Raw genomic sequence first — 12,947 nt, 5'->3', positions numbered from 1 at the left:
GAAGCCTTGCCAGACATAATGCTGCATCGTGATCAGCAGTCCCTTGCTGTCTGATGCAGCAGACTTGTAGGCCAGGGGCCCACACACAGGCCTCCACCCTGTGGACCGTGGTGCCTGGCATAAGGTGGCACTCACTCACTCACCTACCCAGTCCTCTAAACACATCACTCTGGTGTCTACTGTATCTATGTCAGCATTTTTTCTAGACCCTGGAGAGACACAATGGTGGCCATGCAGGCACACCTCCCTAGTACTCAGGTTTCACCTGACATGCTCCGCATTCCAGGGATGAGTCGTCCAAGGGCTCATCCTCTCCTCCCGCCCTCACTCCCATCCCCATCACCATATTTGAGCTTTTTCCTAGTATGTTTTTAAAATAGAATTTGGCATGTAGGTTCCTGCCTGAGACTCGCTTTTCCTCCTTTCTATTCTCAGGTGCATGCTATTCTACAGACCTGGCCCCTAGCTTCAGCCACCCACACCCAACAGTGAATCCACCCTGAGGCCAGGGGCTCTTCTCATCTGATGGAGGATTTTGCCCTCCCTGGGTAAGCCAGACCCTTTTCTCTATGATGTCCTCCCAGCCCCACAGTTTACTCAATTGTACAAAATGGTCCCAGAGCACACAGACAGCCCATCTACTCTCTCTAATAGCTGAACATTCCTATATGAACAGACTGCTCACTTGGGAATGCTTAGGAACCAAGAGATGAGCCCATAAGGGCCCCTGGCATTTATTCACTCACTCATTCATTTAACAAGCATCAAATATCAGCATCTTATGCTCTATTTCCCATAGGCCAAGTTTATTACCATCAGGCACAACCCTTATGATCAGAGAAGAGATGAATTCAGAATAGCACATAGGGTCATGGCCGTAACTGGGAAATCAAGCCCTGAGATTGGAATCCAGGTAGGGCCACCTAACACCTGATGGGGTGGGTCCAGAGGAGCTTTCCAGAGGACATAATAATCTAAAAATAGTAGTATAATAGATTCAAATAGTAATCTAAATAAAAGCAATAATCTAATAATAAAACAGAAAATGTAAGAGAGTGAGAGTATGGAATCAAATGAACTGAGGTGAAGCAGGGAGCTAAAGGTGTAAGGTGAGCCATGGTGGAACTCCATGCAGCAGTAGATTAAGGCCTGCTCAGTCCTCCTTTCACTCTTCTCTGGTCTGATCAGACCCACCCTCTGCTCAGCCATTTCTCTTCCCTGACCCTCCTCTTCATCTCTCTTACCTAGTCTCTCAAGGTCCTTGTTAACTCAGAGTTAACTTAGAGTCCCTTACCCCAGTCTGGGAGACTAGGACATAGGAAGGCAGCAGCATGTGTGTTCAAGTAGAATTAGTGTGAACATTGGTGGTCCATTCCACGACTCAGATATGCACCACAACTTAATGCCTACACATTAGAGAAAGCCCTAAAATAATTACCCTATAATGCAGCTCACAGTACTTACTCTCCATCAAGAGTAGCATTTAAAGGAAATGTGTAGCTAAGAATGCATCAAGTATGACCTTACTAGATGAATTAATTTAATAACAACATAACTATTCATGATTGCTGGGTACTATGTTGAATATCATGGAGATGCAGGATTTAAAAAGAAACTAGTCCCGCTGTCAGTGAAGCTACAGAGTCCTGCAGAAAAGGAGGTTTCAGAAATGAAATTGTAGGCAATAAGTGCCAAGGCTAGAGGAAATTCAGGTCACTACATGGACCCTTCAGCTTACACTAGGGGACTGTATAGTCCATGTCAGGCACTGCAGACACACAAATGTTATGACACAATTGCGGCCTGCAGGAAAGGTGACTCTAGAACAGTGGGTAGATGTAAGAAATAAGAGCATGAAGAGTTGCCTTTGATAAATGTCTCCTTAAATATCTGGCCAGCAAAGGAGGAAGGGGCGGTCCTACTGAACAAGATGCCCCCAGCTCTAGGACACAGAGCACAGCTTGAGTTTAGGTGGAAGAGACAGGGAAGCATACTCCATGAGCAAGGACACAGAGACCAGAAAGCCCACACAGTATTACGAAGACATTGTCCAATTTTACTGGAGCACACAGGTTGGAGAGGCTGGACCAGACCCCTCCAGGTCTTGAATCTCAAAGTCAGGCTAAGAAGGTTATTCTTTGTCCTAAAAGAAATTCATGGGAAATCTGTGTATCTCTCTGACAGCCCAGCTCTCAAAACTGGCACAGCGGCATTATCAGGCACATCTTACATAATCAGCCCACCTGCAAAGATAATGAGCACACGCAAAACCACCATCTTCACTTTCTGCAGCATCTCAATGGCTTCAGAGGGCTTCTCCAGCTGCTGCAAAACTCGACACATCTCAACAACTCTTAAGGAAAAAAAAAGATAATGGCATTTAAGGATAAAAATCTGCAACACATGAGCATTGTTACTGTGTAGTAGTAGGCTGGGCAGTACACACATACAAATCGTCCCCTATACCGAATCACAGATACTGTATAAGAACACAAGGAAAGCTCAGATAACACAGTCTATACCTCCAGAAAACCGTTTTCTACTTGTATGGTTCTCTTAAAATGAAAAGGTAAGTGATTAAAGGGTCTCAAGACACAATGGCAGCCTCTGTGACCACTTGGATACATCTGGAAGAGGGTTATGTTAAGTGAGGAAAGTCAGGGACAGAAAGACAGATATTCCATGTTATCATTCATATGTAGAGTATAAAAAAAGTTGTCCCCATAGAAGTTCAGAGCAGAATAGTTTCCGGAGGCTGGAAAGAGACCAGTCAGGGATGTGGGGAGGATGTTCCATGGGTAGTAAGAGTACGAAGTTCTGGTTTTCTATGGCAAAGCAGGACAACTTCAGATAACAATAGTCCATTGTTTATATCCAAATAGCTAGAAGAGAGAATTTTGAATGTTCTTACCACAAAGAAATGGTAAGTGTTTGAAGAGGTACATATGCTAATTATTCTGATTTGATTGTTATAAAATACATACAAATATTAAAATATCACATGTACAGCCTAAGTATGTACAACTAATATACATCAATCAAAAAGTAAAATACTAAGTCTTAAAAACATGATAGTATATAGAGCTATGGTTTAAATTCCCTCTCTGGAAAACTGAAAAAAAAAACAAAACTTGAGACAAAGCTGAGATGAAGGAGAACAGGGTTGTCAAGACCACCTCCAGGTCAAAAGAAAATTCCAAGCAAACACTGAAGTCACACACAGTACAGTTTTGGATCAGAAGCAAAGAGGAGATGAGTCAGGGATATCTGGAAGCCAGCATTCAGGTTTTGAGGTACTGATAGTTCTTTTGCCCAAGGGATACCTGTTTCATGAGCTAAGGACATCCTTCCAAGCTATAAAAAATTATTGGATTTGAGAGACAGTTTCACAGCAACAGAACTCAAAGAAAATAGCTCAGTATGTCTGGTGAGAAATGAACAAGGGTTCATACTGTATCTCTAATCTCCATGTGGGGCTGAGAGAAAGGCAGAGACAGGATGGGACAATGGACTCTCTGAAAAGCCTCCTCACATTCAGGAAGGGCAGATACAGAAAATGCAGCACCTCTGGGGCTCTGCACACCAAGAGAAGCAAGTTGTCCCACCTAAGGCAGCAGATTGTTTCCAGAGTACAGCAGCTAATAGGACTGGAACTCTTTAAGAACAGGTTTTCTTTGACCCAACATTTAGGAGTGGAAGGGCTTAGAGGTGATCAATCATTTAGAGTTAGATTGAACCTAAAGAAAGCAGAAGCCAACAGCTGCCTGGAGCATTCCTGTGGTTGGTTAAAACTACAACTGCAATTTTCTGTGTGATGTGGTTGACATATTCTTGGGCTAAATATCCAATAGTAGGACCCTTGTTTGATAGAGTATGTGCACAGAAAAAAAAATTGTTGATGTGCCAAGTAAATAGAATACAATGATTTTACTTTTGAAAATAATTTACTTCTGAAAACTTTTTGAGGGAAACCAAATCATCTGAATGCCAAATAATGAAAAGAAAAGACTGGATGGACTCAAATCACTCCATGGTAGAAGCCAACTTCAGAGCGTGATGAAAGTCAAAGGTCACTTACCCTGATTCACTCTTACTCCTAAAAAGCTACTGAAGTGAGGGGAGGGGGGGGGAAATGGGGTTAGGTATTTGATTACCTTTCATCTGTCAGTGAGACTTTTTGCCAGTATTCAATCAACACAAATAATCTCCTCAGGTATTTCTTGAAACATGATAATGGTTTGAAGCCATAAGGAAAATCCATCATATCTTGTTGGGGCCAGTCTTCTTGGGCCAACATGCCATTCTTTCCAATGGCTTCCTGAAGAAAAATCTCCAAGACTGGATGAAACACAGTTCTAATGGAATTTGCCCACCGGGAGTTGTTGGAGAGGAGCCCTTTCCTGGAGAGAGCTATTCTACTTAGCACAAACTGGGTTGCTTTCTCAAGTTGATGATGGGTTATATTCTCAATCAAAGACATATTGAAAGATAAACCTTTACTTAAATAATCTCCATACTCACTTTCAATTCCCCTGGAGGCCTGTACAACTCTTTCTATGGTTTTCAAAAGGTTATCTGGATGCTGAGCAAATGTCGGCAACAGCTTAAAAACATCCCAGTTATCCTTCTTCAAGCTATTCCAAAGAGTTTCTAAAGTAAAATTAACCGCCATTTTCCAGTAAATTCCTATTTCTGTGCTGCTTTCTGTTAACATTTTATCCAAGAAAAGAATCACTTCATGAATCCTTTCCTGCTCAGTATCTTGAGGGCTAGAATTTGGATTAAGCTGTAAAAAGTCCATTTGACTGGTAATGTTATTTATAGGAACTAAGCAATCTAGAATTTCTTCCCATAAATTGACAGAATCCCTAGAAAATACTTGAGACACATTTCTAAATGCCACCATAAGATGCTCCAAAACCCCCAAATCAATTTTCGTAGAAGTTAAAAATTCAGCCATTTCTTCCAAAATACCAGAAAAGTCCTTGGATTGGTTCACATAGGACAGTATGATAGATGACATACTGAAAATATCAGAGTCTTGTGAAATATTAGGTTTGACCCCAATCATCCCAAAGGCCAAGTCAAGAAATGGCAGTAATGAATCATTTATCTTTTCAAATATAAAATGATCTACTTTTTTCAAAGTAGTTATTTTCTTCACAAGATGTTGAACACTTTGGTGCATGAAGGAATAGAGAGCGTCAAAGAATTTCATGGTGTCCTTGGTACTAGAGATGAAGTGAGTGTCAAAAATCATGGCCATCTGCCCTGAAACTTTCTTAGCTAGTTTGAGAAGTTTCACAGTGGAGTTCATTGATATGGCAATATCTCTCAGCTCAGCACTGTCACTCAAAAGCATGGTCAGAGTTCTAGACATTTCTAAGAGAGGTTCTAGGACATGACTATTTTCAGAAGCTCTAGAAATAATACCAAATAATCTCTTAGTAATTTCTAAGGTTTCTCTGTTTCTTAGAAGATTTGAGTTATGTATAAAGGAAAGCAAATCAGTTAAGTTAGAAAGTATAACTTCTTGGAGAGTAGGACATAAGGTATGGAAGTCCTTATTTAGAGAGTTTAAAAGAGTATCCATAAGATTGGCTATCTCTGTGGAACTTTCTCTCATGAGATGAAGAACTGACCTGAGATTTTGGTTAAGTTTGAAGAGCTCCTCAGTACTATTTATATGGAAAAGCAACTGACTCACCACTGTAAGGAAATCATCTTCAGACTTATTTTTCATTGAGGTTTCCCTTGCAAAGGCATGCAATAAATCTTTTATGAATTTCAGTCCTTGATGGTTATCAAAATAAAGTTCTCCATTGTCTAATATAAATGAACTTCTGATTAAGTGATGTATAGTCTCCTTTAAACTTGAGAAAAAATCCATCAATTTGTCTTCATTCTTCAAGGTAAGATATTGATCCAATTTCAGAACTTCTAGAATTTTATCTTTTGGAAAAAAACTGTAAATATATATATACATATATATTTTAATTTCATATTTAATACATTAGCAATAAAATGACTTAAATATATAGTGACTATTATTTTATTTGTTTTATAATAAAATAAAGTCATGAAATTATACCATTGAATGAAAGATGATGTGAAAATAACTCCATATCACAATTAATATTTTTGTTGTCAAATAATGAAGAGTGAAGGGATTTCATGAAGAATTCTATTACAATTCCTCGAACCTAACAATTTAAAAAGCCACTTATTTTTGTATTTAGAAAAGAGGCAAAATGATTACAAAGTGGTCCTGAAGAAGTAGAAAGCCTATTTATATTTTTCTGAATTTTAAAAAAATAATAGCAGGTCACTTGAACACTGATGATTTTGCAATCCATCAACCAGACTTGGCTAGACAATAGGCCCAGAATGCCCTTTTTTGTATGTCTCTGAGCTTAATGGCCCCCAAGAAAGAGTCCCTCCTGTATTGAAGGATATACAGGAGTCAGAGGCCATTTTGTAGCACAAATATGCCTCCTACCAGCTATTCAATCCAACACTAATCTAGTGTTAGAAAACAGATTTGGCAGATGTGATTTAAATCCCTACTCAGTTAATTTCAAAGTAGCCAGAAGAGTCATTATCCTAGGTGGGCCTCATATAATCAGCTAGAAGGTTGGTTGTAAAAGAGTGTGGGTCTTGCCTTACCTAAAGACTCCGACCGCAGCTGGGTAGGCACTTGGTCTCTCCTGCCCCTGAGTCTTCCTCTTGACCACCACTTGGGGCCACAAGCTTGATTTCATGACTCTAGTGTTCCAGCTAGCTATGACATTTCCCCCCTGACAGCCTTCCCTAGTGATTTTGAACTTGCTTATCCAGTGCCCAAATTTATATAAACCCATTCTTTCAATTCAGTCTTCGCTGGTTCCATGGTTACTGTCAGGACTGTAACAAAATGGAATAAACTGTAATTTCCCTCCAACATTTTACTAATAACCTTCAAAGAGATTTTTTTAAAATACATGGAAAAAGTAATGTGACTATTGATTTTAGTGCTTCCAAATGTAAACAACACACTAGATGAACTGGGATAAAAATATATAAACCCTTTATGTGTGACGGGTTAATACAGTTAATACAGCAATTCAGATTATGACCCTCCTATATGTGAATATTCATCCATAAAAATTAATTTTTCAGTTCCATATAAAATGGAATTTCAGGCCACATGGGGTGGCTCACGCCTATAATCCTAGCAGCTCAGGGGGCGGTGGCAGGAGGATCATGAGTTCAAAGTCAGCCTCAGCAATTTAGGGAGGCACTCTATGCAACTCAAACAGACCCTATCTCTAATAAAATACAAAATAAGGTTAGGGGTGTAGCTCAGTGGTCAAGTGCCCCTGAATTCAATCCACAGTACCTCAAAAATAAATTAATTAATTAAATTGTATTCAATAATTGTTTTTATCATCTAAAAAATAGAAAAAAATATATATGACTACTTATCACAGGATAGGCCTAAATGCTTACTATTTAAGTAGCAATAACCAAAATTATTTTACTTTGAAATTTTGATAAAATTATTATAAAGGCACATTCACTTTAAACATTATTCAAAATTTTTAGTGTACAATTGCTGTTTATTAGCATTTCTGTACTCCAGAAAAGAAAGCGGTTTGAGATGTACTGCAATTGAATGAACTATGTACAAAGCAAAAAATACAAACCAAACCATTCACCTCATCTCTGCAATAGCATCTGGGTGGAAGTCTTTTAGCAAAAGGGATATTTTGTTCTCAGAATTTCCCTTCAGTAAAGGGGAAAAGAATGTTCTCAAAAACTGTTCTATGAAATCCACTGTGCTCCTTGAAGGGAGAATGGTTTTCCCACTACTGTCCGATGGCCTGTGGTTCAAGGTGAGGTTAATTAAATTCATTATTTGAAGGTCAGCGTCATTTAAATTTGGGGATGCTTCTTGAGACCTCCCAGCTAATTTACTGACGGAATTAATCAGAATGCTTTCAAGAAGCAACTGAACAACCGAGAAATTGGTTAGCTGCTCTTGATTTAGCAGATGAGTAAGAAAGTCAACATCCAAATCACCTTCTCCAGAAATGTTTTTCAGATAATGCAAATAGCTAGTCATATCTTTAGTTATATCATCAGTTGAACTCTCGATGGTCACAAATAATGTTTGTGTCAATTTGGAGTAATCTTTATTTTCAATTTCATGAAGCCAGTTTTTTGTGTCCAACAGAAAATTTTCAATAATTTCTAATATCCCCAATGATGAGGAATCCAGGCTTTCCAGAAAGTGGGAAAGTTGTAAAACTAAGCTTTGAAGGGCCACGGAGTTGATACTTTGGATTTCCTTTTTAATTATAGAGAACAGGTGCCTAATACCAAAGTCATGGGTTAGGTCTTTCATGGTTTGTTTAAAGTCAAGCCATAGTTCTTCAAGGTTGTAAATAGCTTCACTATTTTTAATAAAACTTGTTAATGCTTATAAACCACTACCCATGAGACTTGCATTCAGAAGAATTGTCAGTGGAAGGAGTGAATAAGGCCTGTTATCTTCTAGACTCCAATCCCCAGAAATCAACTTGATCATCCTTTCCAAATTTAAGGAAATATTATTTCGGACAAATGCCTCTGTTCCGTCAGTCGTGTTAAAAATCTTATTTACACCAGCCAGTTTGTTAAGAATGTTTTCCCCAGAAGCAGCTTTTGTAAAATTGACACGTTTTAGCTTTTCTATGATTTGCAAAGCAACTTGCTTTATGGGACCACCAGGACAATGTCCGGCAATGCTGTCATGACTTTGATTTCCAGAAAGTGAGACAAAGGGTAACACCTTCTGCCAAAATTCTTGCACAGTTTTCATCAGAGAGGTTTTAGCATGAAAGACTTCAGACAGTGCTAGAAGGATGGAATTCCAGTCTGCTAATTCATGAATCACACAAATCATTTTCCTACTCGTTTCCATTCGTGAACTTTCATTTGAACATTTTGAATCTTCACGTGGGGGAGACAGGTGGAGATGGTCAAGTATTGTGGCCACTTGGTGATAAAAGGAAGAAGAAGACATAAGCCCATGGACTTCACAGGCTTCCAATTTGGGATTCTGCTGAAATCTAGAAGTTGTATGATTCCAGCACCAAACCACAGGAAGACAGTTTAAAGCCTCTGAGACAATGGCTGGTTGGTCTGATATTAATGTGATTGTATGCAGAAGAGCTTTTATCGCACCAGCAAAGTCCTTTTTGGTGATGTTTGAAATGCTTATGCCGTGAAGGAGTGTGAAGTTATAGACATCCTTGAGGGCCTCTGTGATGTTTTTGTCAGCCACTCTCTGCAGGAGACTCACAACATGAGGAAGAGCATAATACAGGTCCACCACTGTGTTCACATCATCCTTGGGAAACAGGCGAGAGAGCTTGAGCAGATGATTGACATTCCAAGCATGGGAGCTGTCTGCAAATTTCTCCATCAAGCCAAAAAGCAAGTTGACTCCTGAATTGCTGGTATCTAATCTACTGAGATTCTTGAAGAAATCCCCAAGGCTTTCACTAATGTGTTCAAGTTGATCTACTAAAAGGTCTATGTCTGCCTTCTTGAGAGTACGCATGAGAGAAGCCACCTTCTTTAAAACTTGAGCATGACCTGAATTTTGTGGGATATTGTGAGAAACAGTGGGCACTAAGGAATTGAACACATTCTTCATCAACTGAATAACAAGATCCACAGCTCTCATTAGTTCATGTGAAATTGTTTCTGGTGGGTTTTGAAGATCATGAGATAAGTTGAAGAAGGCAAGGTAACTAGCTAAATGATAAATTGAATTGCCTAAACTCTTTATATCATTTTCCTTTGGACTGGTAGCAAATATGTTAAAATATTTTTCAGTTTCAGAAGAGGAATTATTTTCCAGGATATTAGAGAAAATATCTTTTACAAGTTTCTGAATTTCCTTCCCCAGTGCTATCAAGTGCAGCCAAAGATTTTGAAACTGGTTAGGAATTTCCTGTGACATTTCTATGGGTCTTAAAACTAATTCATTAAAATACTTCCAGTTGGATTGGGAAACAAAATCAAAGTCTCTTGTTAAGTTGTTTATAATCATCCTTACTTGGTTTGTGGAATCATTCAAAAGAGCTAATAAAATCTCAAATTTTGGTACCTTCTCGTTTTCAAAGACTGTATTAAGTACAATATTTAGAAAGTCAGTTATGTCTTTCAAGTAAATATTTACACAACTTATGTTGGACTCACCCAAGGAACAAAGCGGTTTCTTTATATGTATCAGCCAAGTTACCATTTTCAATGTAGAGTTCATTGTTTTGTCCATATCTTTGAAACTCCCCAAAATATTGTGAAGATAGCCTTGTGAAAAACTTGAATTATACATTACATACAAACGGTTGATGGCATCTATCCATGCCATGCATCCTCTCAGTTTGCTAACCGTGTTCTCAGAGGAGAATGTGCAATTTAACATGTCCAGAATACGTACCATCCGCCGAGAGCTATTTACATGAAATAAACCTTCTTCTAAAATCAACTCAGTTACATTTTGGAAAACATCAGCACAGGACAATAAATCTTGATCATGGGACACATTTCTAAGAAATAATATTGTTTCTCTTAGCTCAGTGATGACACTTTGAAATTTGTTATTTCCGTGATCTGTGAGATTATTTAAAAGAAAATGATTTATCAGGTCTACATTACTACCCACATATTCTGAGGTCTGGCTTAACTCAATGAAAACCTCCAGAAGAGAATATAAAAACTCTCTGCTTGTGTTTGTGTTCAATGGAAGTGTCTCTAGCTGGTGCAGGGTGGTTTCCATGGTGAAAAGGGTTTTCTCTACTTGGCCCAAGGTAAGTGATTTTACTGCAACTAATGTATCACCTAATGCTACCCAGAGATCCCTGAGATCCAGCAAGTCATGCCAATCCTGAAAATTATCAGCTTGAGTCACACTTTTAAACAAATTTATTATGAGTCTAGCTGCATGGTGGGTGGGAAAGACTCCCTGGCAGCTTTCAGAAATTTTCATATCATATTCCAATTCATCCAAAAGCTGAGTGAGCCCTACATGAAGAGAAGTGAAGATATTCAGGTCAAACTTAAGTATTTGAGATATGCTTCCCCAGATTTCAGTCCACATTTGAAGCCATGAAATGGTACAGTGAACGGCCAGAAACTCATTCAACACACTGACATTTGCAGAGATGTCTGAAAAAATTTGTGACCATGGAAGACTAAATGAAGATTCCTTATCTCTTAAATAATTCTTAGAGGAAATGGTTTCATTATCCAAAACAAAACATTCATCACCCAACAGGGCTTCTACTGCACCATTGAAGAGCTGACTGACATATTGAAATAAAGACATGCGAAAATCTTCATCTGCTATGAGCAGCTGTTTGAGGCCTGTCAAGGTAGCATGGATCACTTCCAATTCTTGGCCCTCTGTAGACATCAAGGATTGAGCTTGAAGCTCCAAAAAGTTAAAAACTGAAAACAACTGCTGACAATAAGATACTTCAGAAATTCCCCCAAGAATCTCTGCAGTCTCAGATAAAAATTCAAACGCTTTGCTGATGTTTTGGAAATTAAATTGCTTTATGATGTTCAAAATATGTCTTGAGATTTGGGTAAGGTACATTAGCAGAGAATCTCTACTCCGTAGGCTCAAGAATTTATAAATATATTGGTAAAAGGAAGAATAAATTTGCAGAAGTAAAGCTGAATCCTTGTCTTTGAAGACATTTAGGTACATGCGTGTCAAAATGTTATCAACTTCTTGCTTTTGAGGTTCAGAGAGGGCTGAGAAAATATCAGATGCATTCTTTACAACATAGACTGTGTCCAGAGCTTCTGAGACTTGTTCCTGCCTAAGTAATCCAAACTCATAGAGACTACTCATCACAGTTTCACTTAAATGTACAAAATCTATGTTTACTGCTGGTGATTCTGACCAATTTGAATGGGATAAATGGGAAAAGTTTATGCTTTTACTAAAAATTTTCTCATTTTCTGGAACAGAAGAATTTAAAAGTGAAGAAAAATTTTCCAGTTTAGCCTTTTCTCCTTTAGAAATGTCACACAGCCATAATTCTAGAAGTTTGGGGTTAATTTCAAGCAGTATTAATTCCATGAATCTCAAAATATTTTCAGGTTGGTTCTTCATCCAGTGACTTCCACCAGTTTGCAGTTTTTCAATCACCTCTTTCCCAAATTCTAAAAGCTCCTGAGCTTCAAAAGCAGGTGGGTCTGTCTCTAGGTTCCACAAAACACTTCTATTTAGAACTTTCTTGTTGAGAGATGAGTTGTGGAATTTGGGAACCCTGAAGGAGTTGAAAGGATTAGGTAGTAATAATTTCTCCCAAAATTCCACAAATGATAAAAGAAAGTTCATCTGTTCACCCTCAGAGGCATGAAACTTCTTTTCCATCACCAGAAGGTGCTTTGTGCAGTTTAAGGCCCTATAATATTAATAGAATTGTTTCAGTATCAGAAAGAAAAAAAATTATTCATTGTATCAAATTTCTAAGGTACTAGTCACAGTAAACCTAAGTGAAATATTTACTAGACAATACATTTTCCAGTAGACATAAAAAACAATGTGATCATTTGAAAATGTTTTAGAATTCCACAACACAGTTGCATATCTTTAGATTTAAATGTTTCCTACAATCAAAAAGAATGTGTGCTAAAATTTTTCTTCTGTGAATTCATAGGTAAAGGATATTCATTGTTAAAGAAAAGATTGCTGTTTATTTTAAAAGAATCTTAGGATTCATTTTCTCATTTCATCTCAAAATGTCTTGGGCTATTAAGGTAGTTTAAATACTGAGATGCATCAGAAATGGTGCCTGTATGATTTAAGGAAAACTTTTGGGATTCCTTGTGCCAGGAGGCAATTCCAATTCTCTTTTATGTTAGATGGGGTACTTCCTCTCCAGGTTTTTATTTTTAAA

The 12,947-nt window shown here is 38.1% G+C and overlaps 1 protein-coding gene and 1 pseudogene across 1 annotated transcript in view; both read right to left on the bottom strand.

Annotated features, from left to right (window-relative positions):
- Window positions 1-5,209, bottom strand: part of LOC144369513 (ATP-binding cassette sub-family A member 13-like) — a 340,834-nt gene extending 335,625 nt beyond the window's left edge. Inside the window, exons 1-2 of the mRNA XM_078029787.1 lie at window positions 4,155-5,209; window positions 2,244-2,353 (exon numbers count right to left, since the gene is read on the bottom strand). Of these exons, the coding sequence (XP_077885913.1) occupies window positions 2,244-2,353; window positions 4,155-5,188 (1,144 nt within the window). The 5' untranslated portion in view covers window positions 5,189-5,209. The remainder of the gene's footprint in view (window positions 1-2,243; window positions 2,354-4,154) is intronic.
- A 2,484-nt stretch (window positions 5,210-7,693) lies between these two features.
- Window positions 7,694-12,444, bottom strand: LOC144369512 (ATP-binding cassette sub-family A member 13 pseudogene; annotated as a pseudogene).
- Between the last annotated feature and the right edge of the window lie 503 nt (window positions 12,445-12,947).

This window comes from Ictidomys tridecemlineatus, chromosome 12 (genome assembly GCF_052094955.1).
Source record: "Ictidomys tridecemlineatus isolate mIctTri1 chromosome 12, mIctTri1.hap1, whole genome shotgun sequence".
In the NCBI taxonomy this organism is placed as follows: domain Eukaryota; kingdom Metazoa; phylum Chordata; class Mammalia; order Rodentia; family Sciuridae; genus Ictidomys; species Ictidomys tridecemlineatus.
Note: the sequence above shows the minus strand (reverse complement) of the source record. Positions and strands in the feature narration are given on the sequence as shown.